Source organism: Pelobates fuscus, chromosome 3, assembly GCF_036172605.1.
Source record: "Pelobates fuscus isolate aPelFus1 chromosome 3, aPelFus1.pri, whole genome shotgun sequence".
Classification (NCBI taxonomy): Eukaryota; Metazoa; Chordata; class Amphibia; order Anura; family Pelobatidae; genus Pelobates; species Pelobates fuscus.
The window spans coordinates 273,504,749-273,526,838 of NC_086319.1; the positions used below are offsets into that span (position 1 = coordinate 273,504,749).

At 41.6% G+C, this 22,090-nt stretch overlaps 1 protein-coding gene across 1 annotated transcript in view; it reads left to right on the forward strand.

Moving 5' to 3' along the window:
* Positions 1-318: 318 nt before the first annotated feature.
* LOC134603016 (PH and SEC7 domain-containing protein 4-like) overlaps positions 319-22,090 on the forward strand; it is a 52,017-nt gene continuing 30,245 nt past the window's right edge. Inside the window, exons 1-4 of the mRNA XM_063448583.1 lie at positions 319-360; positions 1,584-2,770; positions 5,418-5,475; positions 7,001-7,343. Of these exons, the coding sequence (XP_063304653.1) occupies positions 1,694-2,770; positions 5,418-5,475; positions 7,001-7,343 (1,478 nt within the window). The 5' untranslated portion in view covers positions 319-360; positions 1,584-1,693. The remainder of the gene's footprint in view (positions 361-1,583; positions 2,771-5,417; positions 5,476-7,000; positions 7,344-22,090) is intronic.

A 22,090-nucleotide genomic window follows, 5' to 3' on the forward strand; every position in this document is an offset into this window, starting at 1 on the left:
CTATTAAATGCCAGCACTTTTTAAGGACTGCATTACAGCCATGAATTCATCGTGTCACACTAGTATGTAACAAGTCACCCGTTGAAAAGCACTGGCTTAGAGCGTCTCCTGTTTTAATCTATTTCTGCAGTCTCACTATGCAGGGTAGCAGTGTGCAGTCCCAGGTAGAATCGCCTGATGTGTAACTGATATGTCACATAATTTAATGAGCATTATTCTTCACTGCTCTGTGATATGTATCGTTGAGTGACATTATTTATATATTTAATTACAGTGTATAACCACAAGCAGTACTTTTTCTGTACCAGCTGAATAGATCTAGATGACTCCCATGCTGATTGAAGAACATGCTATTTTCAGGTACTATGGGTTTAAATCTGACGTGTATATTAAGAACATAAAATTTTGGTGCTAGCCGCACTGATTATTGTTTTTACTTAAAGAGTTTGTGCAAAAGACACATAAAGCTAGTGATATCTGTTGCGACCGGTCCAGTCGGCTCCTTGCACAGTTGGCCTAGAGCTTTGTAAATATTGATATGAGCTGTATACTGTACTCCATATTAAACAGATAGAAAGGTGCAGGATTACAGGAGTATGCATAATCCCGAGTGTTAATTTATGTGACGAACCAAAAAATTCCAGAGAGATGAGAATGAGAACTCATTAGTGTGTGTCTGTATAAATAAATAGTAACATGATCAGGTATAAACTAGGAATGGAAACTTTATATGATTGGTGGCTAGTGGGCTTTCACTGCCCAGTCATGCTTTGCCTTTTGAAAAAGCATCCCATCAAGTCACTACCAGACCACATCACATGGTGCCAACTGTTCAGTTTTTGCCGGGACAGTCCCGGCAAGCTGGAGTCTTTCCCGGCCAATTAACTCTCCCGGGACAGTCCCGGCAACTTGCAGGCTATGTGCTTTCATTATTTTCCCTCGGACTGTAACAGCCTGTTACAGTCCTAGGGAGTTCAGGAGGGAGGTGCTTGGGGCTGTAGAGAGCTGCTAGGACATGCTGGGGAGAGGTGCTGGGGGCTGCATTGAGGCTGCTGGGGCAAATTCCCAGCAGCTTCCTCAACATACAATTGCAAATTCCCAGCAGCTTCCTCAACAAATTAATTGAGCATAACCGATTTGGACAAACATTTCTGACAAGTATTCTAATTCAGATCTATTGTCCTAAACTATATTTGAAACTCACTTTAAATTCCGAACAATTCACGGTTTACTGAATATCCCTGTGCCCTTCATCCTTCCTTAAAGGCACCCAGATCACATCATCTCAATGAAGAAGTCTGAATGCAGTACCCTGCAATCTAAAACCTTGTCATTTTGTAGATTGTCTATGTTTTCATTGCAGGGCTAAACACACCTCTTGTGGCCGTTATTATAAAAAAAAGTGTTTAGAGCATTTGTTAACACTATAACCGTTTTTCAATAGTGTTTTGAAATAGTGAACTAGTTATTGGTTGAGACCACAGTTGCCAACCACAAAGAAAGTTTTACCAAACCTCATCATAAAAAATTAACAATAAACTTGTTCTTGTATTTACTCTGTTTTCATCTCTTGTGCTTTCTAGGATCAATGCTCTGAAGTGTCTGACAAACATTAGCAACCAGGACTTGACCTCTGGGAAGTTTTAAATGATATACTGGACTTGAGAACCCAGAGCCAAATGAGCAGGGTGACATGGAAAAACTTCAGCTCTGTTTGGATGATGATGATTATGACTTTCCTACATGTAATGCAAACACCGGCCTAGATGCAGGATCATATCCGACAGAGAGGGAGAGGGATACTACTACTGAGCAGTCAGACAACGTTTTTAAACTTGCAGCATCAGCTCATAATGAACTAGACCTACCTCTCCATAGCCATGATCAGTACACACTGTTTAATCATAGCTGGAGTAAGCAAAAAGCTACGTGTGCTTTTGAGGACACAAGTGTTGAGTTTCCTTGCAATGGTAGGGACGACATCATCGGTGACCAAGCAGGAAGCAGGGTAGACACCACATCTTCTTTCCAGACATCCACCAAATTGAGTGTCCAAGATGTTACAAAAACAAAGAGTAGCGAGGCACAGAATGTATTTTTGGCCAGCATGCTTCAGGCTCAGCTGTGCTTGTTGGAGCTTCAAGACGAGATTGAGAAGCAGGAAAGCATTCCAGAGATGCATGTTTCTGAATCAAAGAACCCAGAGCTGTGCATTAATTCTTTTGTGGAGAAGGCAGGTCAACAGATGGAAGATGATGTTCTGGAGGAGTCGCCAGAGAATGAAGAAGCATTTTACTCTGATGGGGAGATGGAAGATGAACACTTGTTTTGTGACAATCCTATATTTAATGATGTTTCCTCTTCATACCCCACCATTGATGAAGAGGAAACTCCATTACAGCAAATAGGTTGCAACAACATTACAGCAACATATTTGCTGCATTCTAACAATAAGGGAGATCAGAAGACAATCATTTCTAATGATCAGACTGCTCTTGTTCAGATTGGCATGACTGCTCTTGACCAGCCAGATGCTCTTGTTCAGATTGGCATGACTGCTCTTGACCAGCCAAATGCTCTTGTTCAGACTGACATTTGGAATAAAGCTGCGGGAGGCCAGGACACAATATATGGACATGAAATACAGCACTCTGAATCACTGGAGATTCTCCAGATATTTGAAAATGATTGGGAGGAAAAGGAGGCTTTATCTAGCAGACTGAGAGCCCCTAAATGGCCCATTTATGATAATCTACCCTGCACCGATGAGGTATGTGGTAGTATGATGTTTATATTATTTTATTCTATCAACAATAGGAATGCATTGAAGTCTTTCTCTTGATCCCGCTCTTCTGATGTTCACTGAAATTTTACTAAAGCTGTTAGTGAACCATTTTGTTGATTCTGAGACAAATGCCCAAGACAATCCAAGTCCTGAAGGACCTTCAATGGTGCCAGTTTAATTGCTATCCCTGTTTCCACATAATTGGGTTATTTGTTAATCCACATCAGAGATGGACCATTAGAATTATCAGAGTCCTTAGAGTAGAAATGTATTGAAGGTATCTCAAAGTTCTAGGGCTAAGCACACAGCCCACCAAGTTAAAGAAATGGTGTGTCATCTTTGTTTTTATTAGAATATTCATATAATTATACCCTTGTTTACATGATATTTAAAAGCAGCAGAGGCTCGAAAGACAGGCCTGCTTACTGGCTTACCGTAGGCTGCTAGTATTGGGAGGTGGAATTGACGGAACTGCACTTTCCCTGTTGCAGTCTTGAGTATGGCATTCTTGAAGTATGTGGCTGACTTGTCTATACTAATGAGTAGAAATGGGTAATCCATAAACAATGGAGTAACTGGTATTTACATCTACATACAGATCTCCCATTGGTCAGAAATATGACAAAGTGCACCCATAAGCTTATTTGCATACATAGACCTTTATCTCACAAATACAAAGACATGTAACTTCCCCAGTGGGTCATTGTCCCCCAATGCAGATCAATGTCCCCCAGGCAAATCGAGGGTATAGACATGAGAGAGAGGGAGGAATCATAGAGATGCAGCCTTTTGGGTGTTATCCTAAATAAGGAAATAGGACATTAGTTCTCCGTTTTCTCAGTCGATGTGTCCATTAATTTGCCCTCTGCTACAGAAGATTACAAAAGCAATTCCCCTAAGAAAGTTCCCAAGTCTGCATTCCCCAGCATAGTTAGTTCTCCAGTACAGCTAATTAATGAACAAAAAAGGGTGTATACCAGGTACAGCAAGGAGAGGAATATAGGGCTATGTTAGTTAGTAAAGGAGGAGATGCAGGACTGTCTCTTGCTCTCAGTACTGCAGGTCCTTATAGTTGACATGAAGAGAACCTTGCAGATAAGTTCAGAGCCAGAGTGCATGAGTCACACGGTACAGCCAGCACAAATAAGTACAGGTTTCCAAATCTGACTTCCACATCGTTCAAGGGAGCTTAAGTGTCCAAAGAATGGTGAGCAAGCTGTTGTAAGAAACGCAGAGCTTGGGGAAAGATGCAAGATGTCTGCCATGTCAGTGAAGGGTGAAAGTCCATTCAATTTATGGCAGGAAAAAGATGACATTTAGAGTAACAGTCTGTGTAGTATACTTACCATGCTATGGAATGCACAGTCGAACCAGGTGTAACAGAGGTGCTCTTAAAAGGGGAAAAGTGTCCCCCTACTTCAAGAAAGAGAATAAGCAGCTTCAATTGAAGATTATCCCTGGAACCCTGAAATATATTGAGGATTATTACTGCAATTCACTGATAAACAAGCTCTAAACAAATCTTGTCTGTGTTTTCCACACATTTCCAATATTTAACTTTTGGTTATTTTAATCCTGATGTTTTGCCTTATGATACTATTGTGGAATATTATTGGCATTATAGACTGAGGAGAAAGTATCTATAACTATGCTTTCCTGTTCAGGATTTCCTTACACCCATACTGACACTGCATAAAACTCTAGCATCCTTTCCAATGCTGAATCCCTTATTTTGTAGGGATCCAGTTGTGCGTCATTTAAATGATGGAAACATCCTGCAACATTACACGCTTATGTTTTGGGAGAGCAGAAATGACGCAGGAATCATGAGCTATATATACTTCAGTCTGTCTTATGCTCTGTCTCAGTCTTAGTATAGTCCCAGTAGCGTGTTTTACTGTGTTCTGCTATTTTGATTTTCTGACCCAGCTTTCCATTGACTAACCTGATTTCTGATACCCTTGACCCAGCTTTATGTAATTTGTCTGATCTTGGGTTTCCCTTGACGTTGGCTTGTTTATGGTTATTCTATTTCTCTGTTAAACATTTCTCTAAGGACCTGTAATACATTTCTTTTCGCGTTTAGCTTAGGATGGGTAATAATCTGCATTGTACCTTGCTTTGTGTATTGTATTCCGTTATGTTTGTTGTATAGTTATCTCTGTAGTGTACCTTTGAGTAGTGTATCGATATTTGTAAATTATAAGCAGCTCTGAGTATTGTGTATTGTATGGGACTATTATTCAGGTGAAAACTTGAGGTTAACTGGACAGACGTCTCAGGACAGATGATAGTGGCTATAGAGTAAGCTGTGGAGAAAAGTTCTAGAGAAGGAGTCTGCAACCACACGATCTTAAAACTTAACCAGCTGCCACTGCTTAAAAGTATTTTGCTCATATGCTGCCACACTATATAGTAGACTTTTCTTTACAATTTCTCTAGCTTTGTTTACTTTCTAGACTTTGTATTTGTACATTTGTCTATTCTGGTCATTTTACATTTTGGAAAGATGCTTAGAACATGCATGCATATGTTCAGTGGGTACCATGTGGGGTCTTGATGCAGTTCCCTTTAGACAAACAAGTGTGATTGTATTTAGACTCTAATACATTTCTCATTTCATGTATTTTAGAATATTAATCAACCACAAGATGGAACTTGCAGCTCTGCATTGAGGATGGCTGAAAATAGTAAGTGACAGTTTCCTATATCTATATCAGATCTTGGCTTACACTGTTATGTGTTATGTTTGCCTCAACATCCTGGAACCGCCATCACATCCTCTTAACTCACAGCAAAGACATTAAACTTGCACACCACGCATCATAGATCACAAAATGACAAAACCAAAGTTTGCCTGTAAGACTATATATAACAAAGAATCTAAACATGTTCTGTATGGCGGTATAATAAATATCTAATATATTTAAATTCTTAAAGGGACACTATAGTCACCAGAACAACTACAGCCTATTGTATTTGTTCTGGTGAGTATAATCATTCCCTTCAGGCTTTTTGCAGTAAACAATGTATTTTCAGAGAAAAGGCAGTGTTTACAGTACAGCCTAGGTATACCTCCACTGGTCACTCCTCAGATGGCTGCTAGAGGTGCTTCCTGGGGCACTGCTGCACAGTGGAGACACTGAACTTTCCTAATAGAGATGCATGGATTCAATGCATCATCATGAGTATATGATGATTGGCCAGGGCTGTGTTTGCCTTGTGCTGGCTCTACACCCCTGATCTGCCTTCTTGACAAGCTGAGCCGATCCACTGCTTTCCTATGTAAAAGCATCGTGATTGGCTCAGAACACCACTTCTGATGATAACCGCAAAGATCAGGGACAGAGCCAGCAGCAGCAGACTGCAATAAAGGTAAGATTTTGCAATATTTAGGGTGGCAGGAGGGCTAGATGGTGGTTTTAACACTATAGGTTATATGTTCCTTTAAGTGCGTTTACTATAAAATGGTTTTAATATTTGTAGTAATCCTAAAATTATGAAACATCCAATCACATGCTATGTTCTACACATTAGAATGATTAGAAAGCATGCATCATTTGTGATATTTAAAGGGTTACTCCAAGCGCTATGACCACTATTTTGAAGTGGTCATGGTTCCTCTAGTCTGTACGTGCAGCGTTTCAGTAGGAAACATTGCGCATACTGAGTTTATCTCCATTTAACTCCAACTCCAGCAGCATCATTATGGTGCCATTAGCCAGACTGGAACAAGATTACTGTCAATTCTGTGAAAAATTCACCATGCAAAGTAAAATGGCAAACTCTTGCTAAACTGTTTGTCCCATAACCAGGTAACCAGAGCAGGGTACTCCTGGCATCATAACCACTAAAGCAGACTGTAGTGATTCTGATGTTGAGTAACCCTATGAAGGGAAACTGTCTGTTCTTTGACTATCATACAAGCGCACATACAAAAAAATAAAGTTTCATATTTTGCAATGCTCCTTAAAATCTCCAATCAGCAAAAAGTATGGGGATACATTTACACCATATGGCCACATCATGTTTTGTTTTGGATTTGTTGCAGTTATATAAAACATTTCTGCATATTTGCACCCAAAGCTGATTTTGAAGTATTGCTCCTCTGTCTCATTCACTGTCCATGGGAAGTAGTTCTTGTAGCGTAAGAAGAATTTGAAAGCCTACCACTTCTATAAATAATAATTAAATAATTTTCTTTTTTTACCCCAGATCCTAGTGTGGACATTAGTTCTGAATCAGAAGGGTTGCTCTTCTGTTCTTCAAGTTCTTCTTTGGTAAACACACTGTTAGTGGAACCTGATTCTCTACAACATGACTGTCATTCCCATATGTGCGTGAACAAGCCAAGCAATTCACCAATCCAGATAGAGGTGCAGGAAGAAGAAGGTACATGTCAGGATGTAACAGATCCTGAACCCTTGTGCAGTGGCTGCCAAGTAAAGTTGAGTTCAATTACATTGGTACTGGAGGAGAATGTAGAAGAATTGATGCATGTACAGCAAAAGGACTTTCCTGAAATTGTGATCGAGATTGACAAACAGCCTGCAAGTGGGTGAGTTACCAACCAAGCTGTATTTTTGGCAGTCACCGTGTAATCGAATACACATAAACACAAGCATTACACTTGGACAGTATTGCCCCAGGGTGCACAAAACTCACCCACTATGTACAGCATGGCTATGGCCCAAATTCTTGAAGAGTGGCCAAGGGCAGATAACGTAATTATATTGCAGTATATCAATGATATACTCCTTTGTTGCAAAGATATGGAAACATGTAAAGTGCAAACGGTTTCCTTGCGGAAATTTCTGGCACAAGCAGGCTGCAAAGCTACAAAAGCGAAATTGCAAGCATGTGTTGAAAAAGTTATTTTCCTAGGACATTGTATTTCCCATGGCACAGAACATCTCACGGAAAGTAGAAAGACTGCAGTTCAAAATATTGCACAAAATATTACACACAGTCTATCCCAAGTGCGTACATTCCTGGGCCTGGTTTCATACTGACCACCTCAGTAAGCATACACCAACTGAGGAAGCCTATTAGGCGAAACGCGTTTTGGTGACTATTGAACTTTATACTATGTTTTTGCTTTTTATCATACCTGTTTTTTTTGGAATAAATAATATACTTTTATAAATATTTTAAGTTTTTATTGTTCCTGAATATATTACTTGAAAACCTTCCCTATCATCTGGAATGGGGTTTGGATTTCCCCTTAAGGATCTACTGACATCCAGACCAGAGCCAGGTTATTTTATGGCTCTACTTTTGTGAGTGTGCTATTTAAAGATACCGGATTTACCGTACTCTGTATTTTAAAAATTATCTGCACTATTGTGTTTCCCACTGTTTCTGTTTCAGCTTTGTCGGCTTTATTTTGAAGAGAGGGAAGTACTGTACAGCTCCACCTTTTTTTGTGTATAGTATTATTGTATGTGTGAAGGTGAAAGGGATACCTCACAGGTGTTTGAGCTGTTTACACTACTCTGGGACATACTTTTCCTTTTTGTTTGTTGATACATCAAAATACAGTTTGTCTTTAACCGCCGAGTGTTGATCACATTTTGTGAGTAACAAAGTTAAAAAGCCAACTACACAAAAAAACATGTAGTCTGTTTTTGTTTTTGTTGTTGTTGTTTTTCTTTACTAAGTAATATTTCCCTGCAAATTGAGGTTTGATTCCTCTACATGTAGGGAACATTCTTCCTTAGACTGCTACCCTTCCTCCAACCATACTCCATTACGCTGTAGTTGTTCTGGTGACTATAGTGTCCCTTTAAGTTCTCTATTAGTGTTTTATTTAGTAGTGTTGCTCAGAATTTTAGTTTGCATGAAAAGTGGTGGAAATAATGAATTACTTGCCCTTTTAAGGCATCTGTCATGGGAAAATGATGGCAGCATACTTTTAAGTGTACATGCAACTTATGCCTTTTTTTCTATACCTTTTGCTATTGGAAATTGCCAGAAAACATGAACTTTTAGTTGTTTCTAATTAAAGCTAAAATTTCTCCCAAAAGCTGTGAGTGTTTGGCATAGAGACCAGCATAGCTTCTATACTGAAGCTTAAGTGACATAAGAGAAGCAGGAGAATACTCCTACATGTGGTTCATCTGTCCTCTCATAGTAGTTTTAGCACAGGTACTGTAGTTGCTGTGATTATTCACCCAGTGAGAGTTTGCTGCCCTCTTCTTAGTGAAAATAGGAAGGGAGTTGCTTTATACTCTTATCAAACAACGATGCCACGGTTGTGAAAGCGATCGTGTTGATATTTATACACCTTTTACCATTTACATGGGTTTCTGAGACAATCGTGGAGTAGACACAACTGGAACTCTCCAGTTGAATCCATCTCTACATCTTGATCAACGCCTACAAGTGGCCGCAATCCTGAGTGTAACAGACAGACAAGCGTATGTGACATCAGCATGTAATAACACAATAATTGAAATTTAAACCCTCTCTGCTGTCTGTTATTTTCTGCTGTGTATTTACCTGGTCCACCTTGGAGGTGCCAAACCAAAAGTGGCACACTGCACTATACTTTAGAGACGATGCACATAGGCTTTGATCTGTGTGAGTCATTTTCTTTACCACATTTTATATAAATAATAATCAATACATTCTGCATCATTTTTTCTCCCTTTTTGTACCTATTGAGGAGATAACCTAGTGGAATGATCCATCCAGAGGGTGTGGCGTAACCTCATAGAGACACCTTTAGCCATATAGTTTAGAGCCAAGTTCTAGAAGGCTCAATTTATGTGAGTTTTTTGAATTGGCACTCTCATCACAAATATTTTTATTGTTTGCAGTATTATACTATTTGGTGTTATCTCTTGTATGTATATTGTACAGATTCTCATCAAGTATCAATCCACCAGTATGTTAGGTTGTTTTATTTTGTTTTTTTTATTTCATATTGTTTTTATGCTCCACTTTTGGTTTTAGTTTTACAGGTGTTTCTTGACATTTAAAGTTGTATATAAGAGGATTATGCACAGGTATTCTTGTAGTGTGCTTTTTGAGATTTTATTTCACTGCATTCACTCTTTCATGTTCCTCAAACCATTCCTGAACATTTTTTGCAGTGAGGTGGGGTGCATTATCCTGCAGAAAGAGACTGCTGCCATCAGGTAACACTATTGCCATGGAGAAGTGTATGTAGTCTGCAACAGTCTCATGAATGACAGGACCCTAGATTTCCCATCAGAACAGAGCATAACACTACCTCCACCGGCCTGCCTTCATCCTGCTGCCATCTCTTCCACAGGTCAACAATTCATGCACACCCTGCCTTTCATCAGATCTAAAAGAAAACTCTGATTTATCAGACCAGGCAAACTTCTTCCATTGCTCCATAGTCCAGTTCTGACGCTCGCGTCCTGGTTGAAGACGCTTTCGGCAGTGGACATGGGTAATCTTGGGCACTCTTGATGTGTTGAGGCTATGCAGCCCCTTACACAGAAAACTGCGATGCACTGTGTGTTCTGTCACCTTTCTATCATGACCATCTGTAAGTTTGTCAGCAATTTGAGCTACAAGTGCATATCTCCCAGAAAGCCACTGGAGGCTCTTCCTCGATCCTAATGAACCTTTTGTCCGGTAACTGACGCTGGACGTCCTCACTCTCTGTATGAGTACATCCAGTAATACAAAGTACAAGATAATGAGTAGGCGCTTCCAAGTATTTAACAGAGATAGTTAAAGAACAGTGTATGATACAGCAGTGTTTCCCAGACACTAAATCAGAATGAAAAATAAGTAAAGAATGTGTATCATAAACCACATAGGGAGGTAAGGCCCCTGAGCCAGGTATAGTAATAAACAATAATAGTAGCAAAAAAAAGAAATATATACAACCTGACCACAGGCGAATGGCAGAGTATTATCTATAAAACAAGAATAAAAAATAACATAGTGTATACTGTGTATTAAAATTTGGTGAATAATATGAGGATGGACTACCACTCACATTTACCAGAGCCGTACCAGGCTCTGTATAGCAGGCTCAAAGGTGCCAATACTGGCTAGCGAAGCTCCAAGGCAAAAATATGCAGGATTCCGTGGTAAAAAAGAATTTATTTTATGAATAAAAGTATCAATATAAAATAACAGACTCCCGGTTATAAGGGGGTGGAACCCAAACAACAAATGTTATAAAATCAAGGTATCCACTTACCCCAAACAAAGTAAACCGTCGGAGTAGGTATAGAGAACAAATAAAATACAATCAAATGATACAAGGTTCAGCAGACGCGTTTCGGCTCGGTGGCCTTCTTCCAGTGCTGATTTTCGGGTCCTCGCAGTTTGTTTAAATGCGCCCGGCATTGTAGATCACCTGTGCGTGCTTTTCTTCCGTACACGTCATTTCCGGTAATTACGGATGATGTCATTTCCGGTATCGTCAGTTGGAACGCACGGTGGAACGCATGTAGCATTCAGTAGTTTCCGGTCTCGGAAAAATTACATTAAAAAAGAATTGATTATATGTAAGAACAGAAATATATACAAAGACCTAGAGAAGCCTTTATAAAGTGGATAAAGATCCATAAAAATGGATCTTAAACTGTCATCTTTTAAACTCTCATATTAATTAACCACTTTAGTAAGCAGAAGCTTATAATAAAGTATACACATAAGTGGAGTGTAGGAGCCGGCCAAACATAGGCAAAAAGGAATAATGTAAAAAAGGGGGTATACCAAAAAGAGGGAATGAATAATCGAAAAAATCTGAAATAAAAATATTTTACAAAAAATGAGAAAACTCAAAATCTAAATTTAAACCCATAGGGAATAAACAGTCCATATCAAAAATCCATTTGCTCTCTATCTTTGCCAGCTCCTTTACATTATTCTCACCCCTCCAATTTTTTACTTTTTTGAAAATAGCCATAAATGATAATACAGATGGATCACTTCTATGTTTTTTGGCGAAGTGTGCTGAGACACTATGTTTCATATACCCCCTCTGGATATTGCCCACGTGTTCCGCAATCCTGGTTTTTAAGGTCCTGGTGGTCATCCCTATGTACTGCAGACCACATGGGCACCAGAGGAGGTATATGACATTGGTGGAGTGACATGTCAGAACCTGGCGGATAGGAAAAGTATGATGATTAGAATGAGAAACAAAGGAGGTGATTTTTTGTTTGTTAAATAAAGTTTTCTTACATGTAACACATGTTTTACAGGGATAGAAACCCGGCTCAATGTTGAAAAAGTTTTTTCTATTATCTTTTTTCTCCTTAATGAAGCTTGTTGTTAAATGTTGTTTTAGATTTCTTGCTCCTCTATAAACAATAACTGGTTTTTCTCCTATAATTTTTCCAAGAGTTGGTTCTGATTTGAGAATGTACCAATATTTGTTAATAATGTGTTTAATCTGTTTGGCATTTTCATTGTAATTTAGGACAATTGGAACATTTGAAAAACCTTCCTTCTTCTTTACATTATCTGTTTTTTTCTTTAGAATTTCCTTTCGTTCTTTTTCTTTAGTTTTACTTATAAAATTGTCTAAGGATTTTTCATCATAATTTTTCTCAACCAATCTTGTTTTTAAAAATTGTGCCTGTTCATCGAATGACTTTGGGTCACTACAATTTCTGTGTAGCCGTAGGAATTGGCTGTTAGGCATGTTATGCAGCCATGGGCCGTAATGGCAGCTAGACGTATCTATATATCCATTGACGTCGACCTTCTTAAAGAAGGTCTTGGTCTGAATGGTTTGGTTTTCAATATAGATATATAGATCAAGAAAACTAATGCCTACAGTGCTGTGCTCACTGGTAATGTGTATATCTGAGTGATTGCAATTCAAAAAATTAATAAAAAGTCCAAGTGTGTCCACATTTCCTCGCCAAATAAAAAAATGTCATCGATGTACCTGCGATAGAGAACCAGATTCTCCGCCCAGCGCGCCTCTGAGAGAAAGGAATTCTCCCAATAAGCCATAAAAAGGTTGGCGTAGCTGGGCGCGAATCTGGTTCCCATCGCGTTACCCTTAAGCTGCAAAAAAAATTTTTCATCGAACCAAAAATAATTATTATGGAGAATAAGTTTAATACTCTCCATAACAAATGCAGTCTGATCCTCCTTCATATTACTTTGATGTTTTAAAAAATATTCTACCGCTTCACAACCTAGAGCATGCGATATGCAAGTATATAAACTTGTAACGTCGCACGTTACTAGGAGGTAGTCATTCTCCCACCGTGTGTCCATCAGGAGCGTTAGTAAAGACGTAGAGTCCTTAAGGTATGATGGTTGTGATGTTACCAAGGGCTGGAGTTGTTTGTCTACATACTCAGAAAGGTTACTTAGGAGTGATCCAACCCCGGACACTATGGGTCTCCCTGGTGGATTTTTTTGATCTTTATGGATTTTGGGGAGTATATACAATACTGGAATCCTACATGTATCAACATCAAGGTAGGAGAACTCGTGCTTGTTTAGAATGCCGAGCACTTTACCCTTATCCAAAAGCTCTGAGTAAGCCTTTCTGATTTGGCTAGTGGGATCACCCTTTAGTTCTTTATAAGTGGTAACATCATTGAGTTGTCTATATATTTCTAGGTAATATTGGTCTTTGTTGAGGATCACTATACCCCCGCCTTTGTCGGCGGGTTTAATGACTATACTTGTGTCCGATTGTAGTTCTTTCATAGCTTTCCTTTGTTGGTGGTTAATATTATTATGTTTGGGTCTGTTAATTTTCTTTACCTCGCCCATAACCAGTTTTTCAAAAACTTTCATCTCACTATTGACACAATGTCGGGGGAAGAAAGTTGACTTCTTTTTTAGAGAGGTGTGTATGGACTCTTGGGATATAGCTGCTTCTTCTATATAAGGTGATTTCTCAAAAAACATTTTTATACTTAGATTGCGTATAAATTTTGTTATGTCTATAAATGTATTGAAAGGTTGATTATATTCTGATGGAACAAACTTTAAACCTTTTTTTAAAATTTCCATTTGGGGTTTGGTGAGAGTTTTGTCGGATAAATTAAAGATTCCTAATGTTCCGCAATCTTGCCTCTTTTCTTCTCTCTCCAAAAGTCTTCCTGCTCTAATTCCTCTCTTCCTCCCTGCCAATTTCTTTTTTGGGGAAAATTTCTGAGATCTCTCCTTAGTGGTTTCTGCCCTAAAAAAAGTGGAGATTGTTGGGAGGGAGACTGTTTCGGGGAATTTTCTGATAAGGCTCTGAATTTAGGTCTTTGAAATCTGCTATAGTTGTTTTCCACCTTATTATATGACCTTCTTTGATAAGGGACTTTTTTTGGGGTATTTCTATTTTCTCTGTTTTGGGCATAAACAGATGTCTCATTTTCTCGTGCTTGGAAATGCCTATACGGTTGTCTACGTTCATAGTTATGCCTATTAGTTGAAACTTGGTAGGGGTAATTGCCTCTATGTAGATAGGGTTTGTTACGAGACTGTGATCTCTCTCGTTGTTGGAATTTCTTTGAAAAAGAACGTACTTTATTAAAAGCATAGTCGTTTTTATCTCTCAAAAACTTTTTCTTTTTAATGGCAACTGTTTCCTGTTCAATTTTTTCCACATAATCTTTAACTGTTTCTAAAGATTTTTCTACTTCTTCACAACCCGCTAGAGGTCTTAATTTCTCTTGAATCTGATTAATTTCAACATCTAATTTTAATAGATTTCTTTTTCTTTGTTGTATACAGATTTTCATCATTCGTATAGAGAAGGACTCGAGGGCGGCATCCCAGATCTCAATAAACTCTGAGTCGTCTCTATCGAATGTCGGGGTTTTGAAAAACCGCAAACCCCTCGGTGTAATCTTATTTTCTAAGTATTTAGTCATGGTAAAAATTTCCCACTTTATTTTAGTTTCCTTTGTCAAAAGTTTTTGTAAATTCTGACAAGTAAGGTCTAGATTTTATTAAAGACACGGAGGCTCCTATTATGCATATCTCTTTCTTTATTTCCTCAGCAGCAAAGATAGAGGAATATAAATATTATCAAAATGAAAGAAAAAACTGTACAGGCATAACGAGTAGCCAATCACATAACAGAGGAAGTAGCTATATAAGTCCTGTGTCTCCCACAATCCCCCTCTTTCTTTGCTGCTTCCTCAGACAGCTAAGTATCTTACTTGAGCTCTCCTACTCATTGCATTTTGTTTACTTGTGATTCATGTTTTGCTTATGCTTGTTTTATTATTATCGTTTTTATTTATTGTTGTATTACTATCTAGTACCTACATCGTTGGTGTATTTGGGGGTTTCCCCTAGGGGCTTTGCCCGCCGCCGCGGGCTGTTTTCCCTCATACCGCCCCTGTTGCCGCTTCTCGGCGCTATCTCAGCCGCGTGCCCCCTTTCTCTGTGGACGCGACTGAGTGTGCTCGTTTTCCCTCTCGCGGGCTGCCCACGCGGGTAGGTGCACGCGCCCCTTCCCCCGCCTGGAGCCGGTCCACGGGCACACCCTGACACGTGCGGCGGCCATTTTGGGCGATCATTCGTTTCACCCTGCTGTGCCGTGCGGTCGGTCCCTTTACTACGGGCCTCCTTACTACACCAACGATCAGGTTTAGCTTTTTCTCTGTTCTGCTGGGTTAATCAACCCATTCCTAGTATTCAGTTTGCTTCTCTCATACCTCATTATGCAGGATAGCAAGGATGGGCCTACCGTCCCCTCTGGGGATTTTCCAGTAGATAATCCTGAGGGCGCTATGGCCTCTCAGGAGCTCCAGGCCCTGTTAGAAGCTACTATGGCTTCCTCCCTTGAAAAGGCTATTGCCTCCGCTATGGGGACTGTCTCATCCTCTTTTGCCCAGTCCCTTCAGTCTGTGCTCTTGCCTTCTATGGCTGCCCCTAACCCTCTGAGTGTGGGGTCCCCCTCCCCTGCCCTAACTGTGCCGGGTGCCCGTAAGGCAAAGGCAAAGGCTAGACATATCGGGTCCCACTCCTCGATGCAGGCTTTGCCTGTCATGATTGACACGCCTCTGGCGGTCGCAGATAGCGCGCATCCCACGCGCACAAGAGCCCCTGGCCGGGCTAAAAAGGCTAGATTGTGGAAACGGGCTAGAGCCCTGGATGATGGGTCGGATACCGACCGGAGTGTGGACAATGATTCCGATGTTATGGAATATGACTCCTATGGGGAGGACGAGTCTGGCGAGGATCAACCCCTTGCGGGTGTAACCCCTTCTGGGTCCTCTGCCGTCCCCCGTAGAAAAGTGCCAGACCCCGCTGGGGATAATGGAAAAGGGCTTTTAGACCCACAGGGGAACCCCCTGTTTGACCCGGACGACCTGCGTCACCCGCGGTCTGCCGAATGGGTCCCTCCGGACCATATCGCCCAGTATGTGGCTAAGAGGATTCGCACACCTCTGTCAAAGGAAGGCCGCAATAAATTGCGTGCCGAATGCCCACGACCTTCCCTCCCTGGCGCAGCCTGTAAGACCCCTGAAGTGGACCCTCAGATTGCCCAATTTCTTAATAAGTCTGGGTGGAAGCCTAAAAAGGGTCTTGATCACTCCCTAAAAGGGTGCCAGGATAAAATTCTGGATACGCTGGGCCCCCTGTCTAAGCTGTACGAGCTCCTTGAGGCAGCCCGTAATGGCGACTCAGTTCTAGATATGGATGTGGCCATCGGGTGGGTCCAACGAGCTATATGCCTTGTGGGGAATGCCAACACGGCTATGTCTTCCGAGAGACGCAAGGCTATTCTCTTGAAAATAGACCCTAAACTGGCTGCTATGACCGTAGCTGAACCTGACTCAGCCGATGAGGGGATGTTGTTCGGCACATCCTTTGTGAAGGACATGGGGTCCTATGTAAGAACCTTTACGGCTATTGACAAGGCGCAGGCTAATATGAAGCGCGTCTTCGCGCCCAAGGTTTTCGGTGGGGCCGGGCGTAGCAGGAACCGTCCTCCCGGCCGTGGTTTCCGAGGCTCATTCAGGGCCAACAGAGGTTCCTTTTTCCCCTCTCGAGGGCTCCAGGACCCGAAAACGCCTCCTTTCTTCCCGGCTAGAGGGAGATCGTGGGGCTCTAGATACCCCCGTGGTGGGTCGTCGGGCAGACGCCCTTATGGTGAGTACCCCTTCTTCCCTTCTCGATCAGGTTCGGGTGGCGGGGAGGCTAGCCTTATTTTACCCAAGGTGGGCAGTTATTACCTCAGATGCTTGGGTTCTGCAATGCGTAAAGGGTTACCAACTAGATTTTGTTTCCCTGCCGGTCCAAACGTATACCCCCAGGGAATTGTCCCTCCCACGGGAGCAGGACGCGATGATCTCCGCGGAAGTCGCGGAGATGTTCTCAAAGGGCGCCATCGAAGAATTGCCGTTCGCCACTCCAGGCTTCACGAGCAATCTCTTCCTTGTACCCAAGAAAGGGGGCGGTGTCCGCCCAGTGATAAACCTTCGCCCTCTCAACGCCTTCCTGCGCTACCAACATTTCCAGATGGAAGGCATCCATTGTCTCAGAGACCTTCTGAGACAGTCGGATTGGATGGCCAAATTGGACCTGAAGGATGCGTACTTCACGGTTCCAATAGCGATAGAATCCAGGGACTACTTGCACTTCACCTGGCACGGACGGCGTTGGCGTTTTACATGCCTTCCGTTCGGCCTCTCCTCGGCTCCTTGGTGTTTCACCAAGGTTATGAAGCCGGTGGTGTCGTTCCTCCGTACACGAGGGGTTCGACTAATTATTTACCTGGACGACATCCTGATCATGTCACAGTCGTTGGAATGCCTGAAGTTGCATTTAGACTGGACGATCAACCTCTTACAGAACCTAGGTTTTCTGGTAAACTGGGACAAGTCGGTCCTGACACCCGCCCAGTCTATGGAGTTCCTGGGGTTCCAGGTGGATTCCGTACGGCAGTTCCTGTACTTACCGGAATCCAAGATAAAAGCCATCCAGAAGGAGCTCCGTCGAGCTCTTCGCGCTTCGGACTTGTCAGTCCGGCAGTTGGCGAGGATCATCGGCCTACTGGCCTCCTCCATTCAGGCGATATTCCCAGGCCCATTACATTACCGGGCTCTCCAACGGCTCAAGGGGTCACACCTACGTTCGGGTCGATCGTACGAATCCCGACTTTGTCTGGACGAGGAGTCCAGAGACGAGCTGGTATGGTGGTTGGCACACATGGAAGCCTGGAACGGAAAAGCAATTTTCGGTTCCGTTCCGGACGTGGTCATAGAATCAGATGCCAGCTTGCACGGCTGGGGGGCTCGTTGTGGCGACATCTCCACGGGGGGCAGATGGTCCGACGCAGAGAAATCGTTGCACATCAACTGCCTGGAACTCCTGGCGGGGGCCTTCGCGATTCGCAGCCTTACCCCTGGAAAGGCGAACTGTTGTGTTCTCCTCAAATTGGACAACGTATCGGCAGTCCGATACATAAATCACTTGGGCGGAACCAAGTCCAAAATGTTGGCTCTACTGGCGAAGGACTTTTGGCAGTTCTGCCTCCTAAACAACGTCTCGGTGACGGCGGAACACATTCCGGGTCTGGACAATTCAGGTGCGGATTGGAACTCCAGACATTTGAGAGACTCGGGAGACTGGCATTTGCACGCCTCGGTCTTCCAAAGCTTAAACAGGTTGTGGGGTCGGTTCGAGATGGACCTGTTCGCATCTCGACTGAACACTCAGTTACCGAGGTTCTTCAGTTGGAGACCGGACCCGGCGGCAATGGCGACGGATGCCTTTCTTCAAGAATGGCCTCCAGGCCACCTGTATGCCTTTCCCCCATTCAACATGATCGCTCGTACGATCTCGAAGCTGGTTCGTCACGACTGTTGTCTGACCCTGATCACCCCTCTGTGGAGATCACGGCCGTGGTTCCCTCGTCTGATGGAGTTGTCCATAGACTTCCCTCGCCTGTTGCCGAACTTCCAGGACCTCCTTCTGGATCCGGATGGGAACTCGCACGAATTGGTGCTCCAGCACCAGTTGCCCCTGGTAGCATGGTTCCTTTCAGGGGACGCTGGCTTGTCCCTGACGTTCCACAGTCGACTCTCTTGCTCCTCGATAACGCCTGGGCTCCGGGCACACGATCAGCTTACCGAGCTGCATGGAAGTCTTGGTCTGATTGGTGCATGGAACGGGCAGTGGATCCCATATCTGCCCCTCTCCATTTGATACTGGGGTTTCTTACAGCCCTGTTCGACTCAGGCAAGGCGTACAGGACTATCAATGTTTTTCGATCGGCCATATCGGCCGGTCATGGTGGTTTGGAAGGTGTACCCATCGGCAAACATCCTTTTGTATGCCGTCTTCTCAAGGGTATTCGCTTCGTCCGTCCGCCTAGGTCGCGGTTTTCGACATTTTGGGACGTCAACATTGTGTTACGTTTTCTGTCGGATTGGTACCCTAACCAGGACTTGACTCTTAAACAACTATCCTCCAAGATGGTTATGCTGTTTTGCCTGGTCTCTTGTAAGAGAGTCTCCGATGTTAGGGCTCTTGACTGGGGTGCCTTTGTGTTTACGCCGGATGGCGTTACTTTCACCATATCTAGGAGAACCAAGTCGGCGTCCAAATCCTTCGTATATCCTAGATTCCCGTTGTGTCCGGCGCTCTGCCCGGTGGATTGTTTGAAGGCCTATCTAGAGGCTACAAGTGCGGTGCGCTCATCTGAACGCCATCCCCTATTCATTTCGTTTAAGGCTCCTCATCGCCCAGTATCGACTCCGACGCTGGCGCGTTGGATTCGTTGGCTTTTATCCCTAGCGGGTATAGACACATCTGTCTTTACGCCTCATTCTGTAAGGGGTGCTATGGCCTCGAAGGCATCCACAGTTGGTTGCCGCCTAGAGGACATCATGCGCGCAGCGGACTGGTCCCGAGAGTCGACCTTCAGAGACTTCTATTTCAGACCAATTGAACACGTCGCATCTCAGGTGATAGCACAGCTTTAAACTTGCATAATAGGAGCCTCCGTGTCTTTAATAAAATTCCTAGATTTTACTAGTAACATGACGTAAAGTCATGATTTTATTAAAGACACGGAGGCGAGTATTATTCCCTCCCACCCTCCCGGTGTGGATTTGGGATTGGAGATGCTTCGATGCAATACAAGTACGTGGGCAATTGGGTCTGTATTGAGTTCATGTTTTTGTACTGTGCAGTTTTTATCATGCTTAGATGATTTGACAGTTTTATATTGATTTCTAATCATGTATATATTCTATTTCAGAATCATGTTTCATGTAGATCCCTCACGTTTATGTTTGGTAAGTCTACAGTTTGAGTTTGGAAATTACCATATTTTTCTATCTTTTTTAGCTTGAAGTTCTCGTTTTGTTTCCCGTTTCCTGTTTGGATCAAGTGGGACATCGTTTATCTTACCTGGTCTTCGGTTGCGCAAGAAAGAGGGGGATTGTGGGAGACACAGGACTTATATAGCTACTTCCTCTGTTATGTGATTGGCTACTCGTTATGCCTGTACAGTTTTTTCTTTCATTTTGATAATATTTATATTCCTCTATCTTTGCTGCTGAGGAAATAAAGAAAGAGATATGCATAATACTCGCCTCCGTGTCTTTAATAAAATCATGACTTTACGTCATGTTACTAGTAAAATCTAGGAATTATCATTGTCAAAATTGATGTTATCTTTTTCACATTCAAAACGATTGGCCAATTTATCTTGCCAATTATCTCTATTTGCAAATAAATCCATAGCGTATTTTGAAATATAAGGAGCAGCCCTCACTAACACAAGGGAAAGACACAATAATACAAAGTACAAGATAATGAGTAGGCGCTTCCAAGTATTTAACAGAGATAGTTAAAGAACAGGGTATGATACAGCAGTGTTTCCCAGACACTAAATCAGAATGAAAAATAAGTAAAGAATGTGTATCATAAACCACATAGGGAGGTAAGGCCCCTGAGCCAGGTATAGTAATAAACAATAATAGTAGCAAAAAAAAGAAATATATACAACCTGACCACAGGCGAATGGCAGAGTATTATCTATAAAACAAGAATAAAAAATAACATAGTGTATACTGTGTATTAAAATTTGGTGAATAATATGAGGATGGACTACCACTCACTACCTACGGCTATACAGAAATTGTAGTGACCCAAAGTCATTCGATGAACAGGCACAATTTTTAAAAACAAGATTGGTTGAGAAAAATTATGATGAAAAATCCTTAGACAATTTTATAAGTAAAACTAAAGAAAAAGAACGAAAGGAAATTCTAAAGAAAAAAACAGATAATGTAAAGAAGAAGGAAGGTTTTTCAAATGTTCCAATTGTCCTAAATTACAATGAAAATGCCAAACAGATTAAACACATTATTAACAAATATTGGTACATTCTCAAATCAGAACCAACTCTTGGAAAAATTATAGGAGAAAAACCAGTTATTGTTTATAGAGGAGCAAGAAATCTAAAACAACATTTAACAACAAGCTTCATTAAGGAGAAAAAAGATAATAGAAAAAACTTTTTCAACATTGAGCCGGGTTTCTATCCCTGTAAAACATGTGTTACATGTAAGAAAACTTTATTTAACAAACAAAAAATCACCTCCTTTGTTTCTCATTCTAATCATCATACTTTTCCTATCCGCCAGGTTCTGACATGTCACTCCACCAATGTCATATACCTCCTCTGGTGCCCATGTGGTCTGCAGTACATAGGGATGACCACCAGGACCTTAAAAACCAGGATTGCGGAACACGTGGGCAATATCCAGAGGGGGTATATGAAACATAGTGTCTCAGCACACTTCGCCAAAAAACATAGAAGTGATCCATCTGTATTATCATTTATGGCTATTTTCAAAAAAGTAAAAAATTGGAGGGGTGAGAATAATGTAAAGGAGCTGGCAAAGATAGAGAGCAAATGGATTTTTGATATGGACTGTTTATTCCCTATGGGTTTAAATTTAGATTTTGAGTTTTCTCATTTTTTGTAAAATATTTTTATTTCAGATTTTTTCGATTATTCATTCCCTCTTTTTGGTATACCCCCTTTTTTACATTATTCCTTTTTGCCTATGTTTGGCCGGCTCCTACACTCCACTTATGTGTATACTTTATTATAAGCTTCTGCTTACTAAAGTGGTTAATTAATATGAGAGTTTAAAAGATGACAGTTTAAGATCCATTTTTATGGATCTTTATCCACTTTATAAAGGCTTCTCTAGGTCTTTGTATATATTTCTGTTCTTACATATAATCAATTCTTTTTTAATGTAATTTTTCCGAGACCGGAAACTACTGAATGCTACATGCGTTCCACCGTGCGTTCCAACTGACGATACCGGAAATGACATCATCCGTAATTACCGGAAATGACGT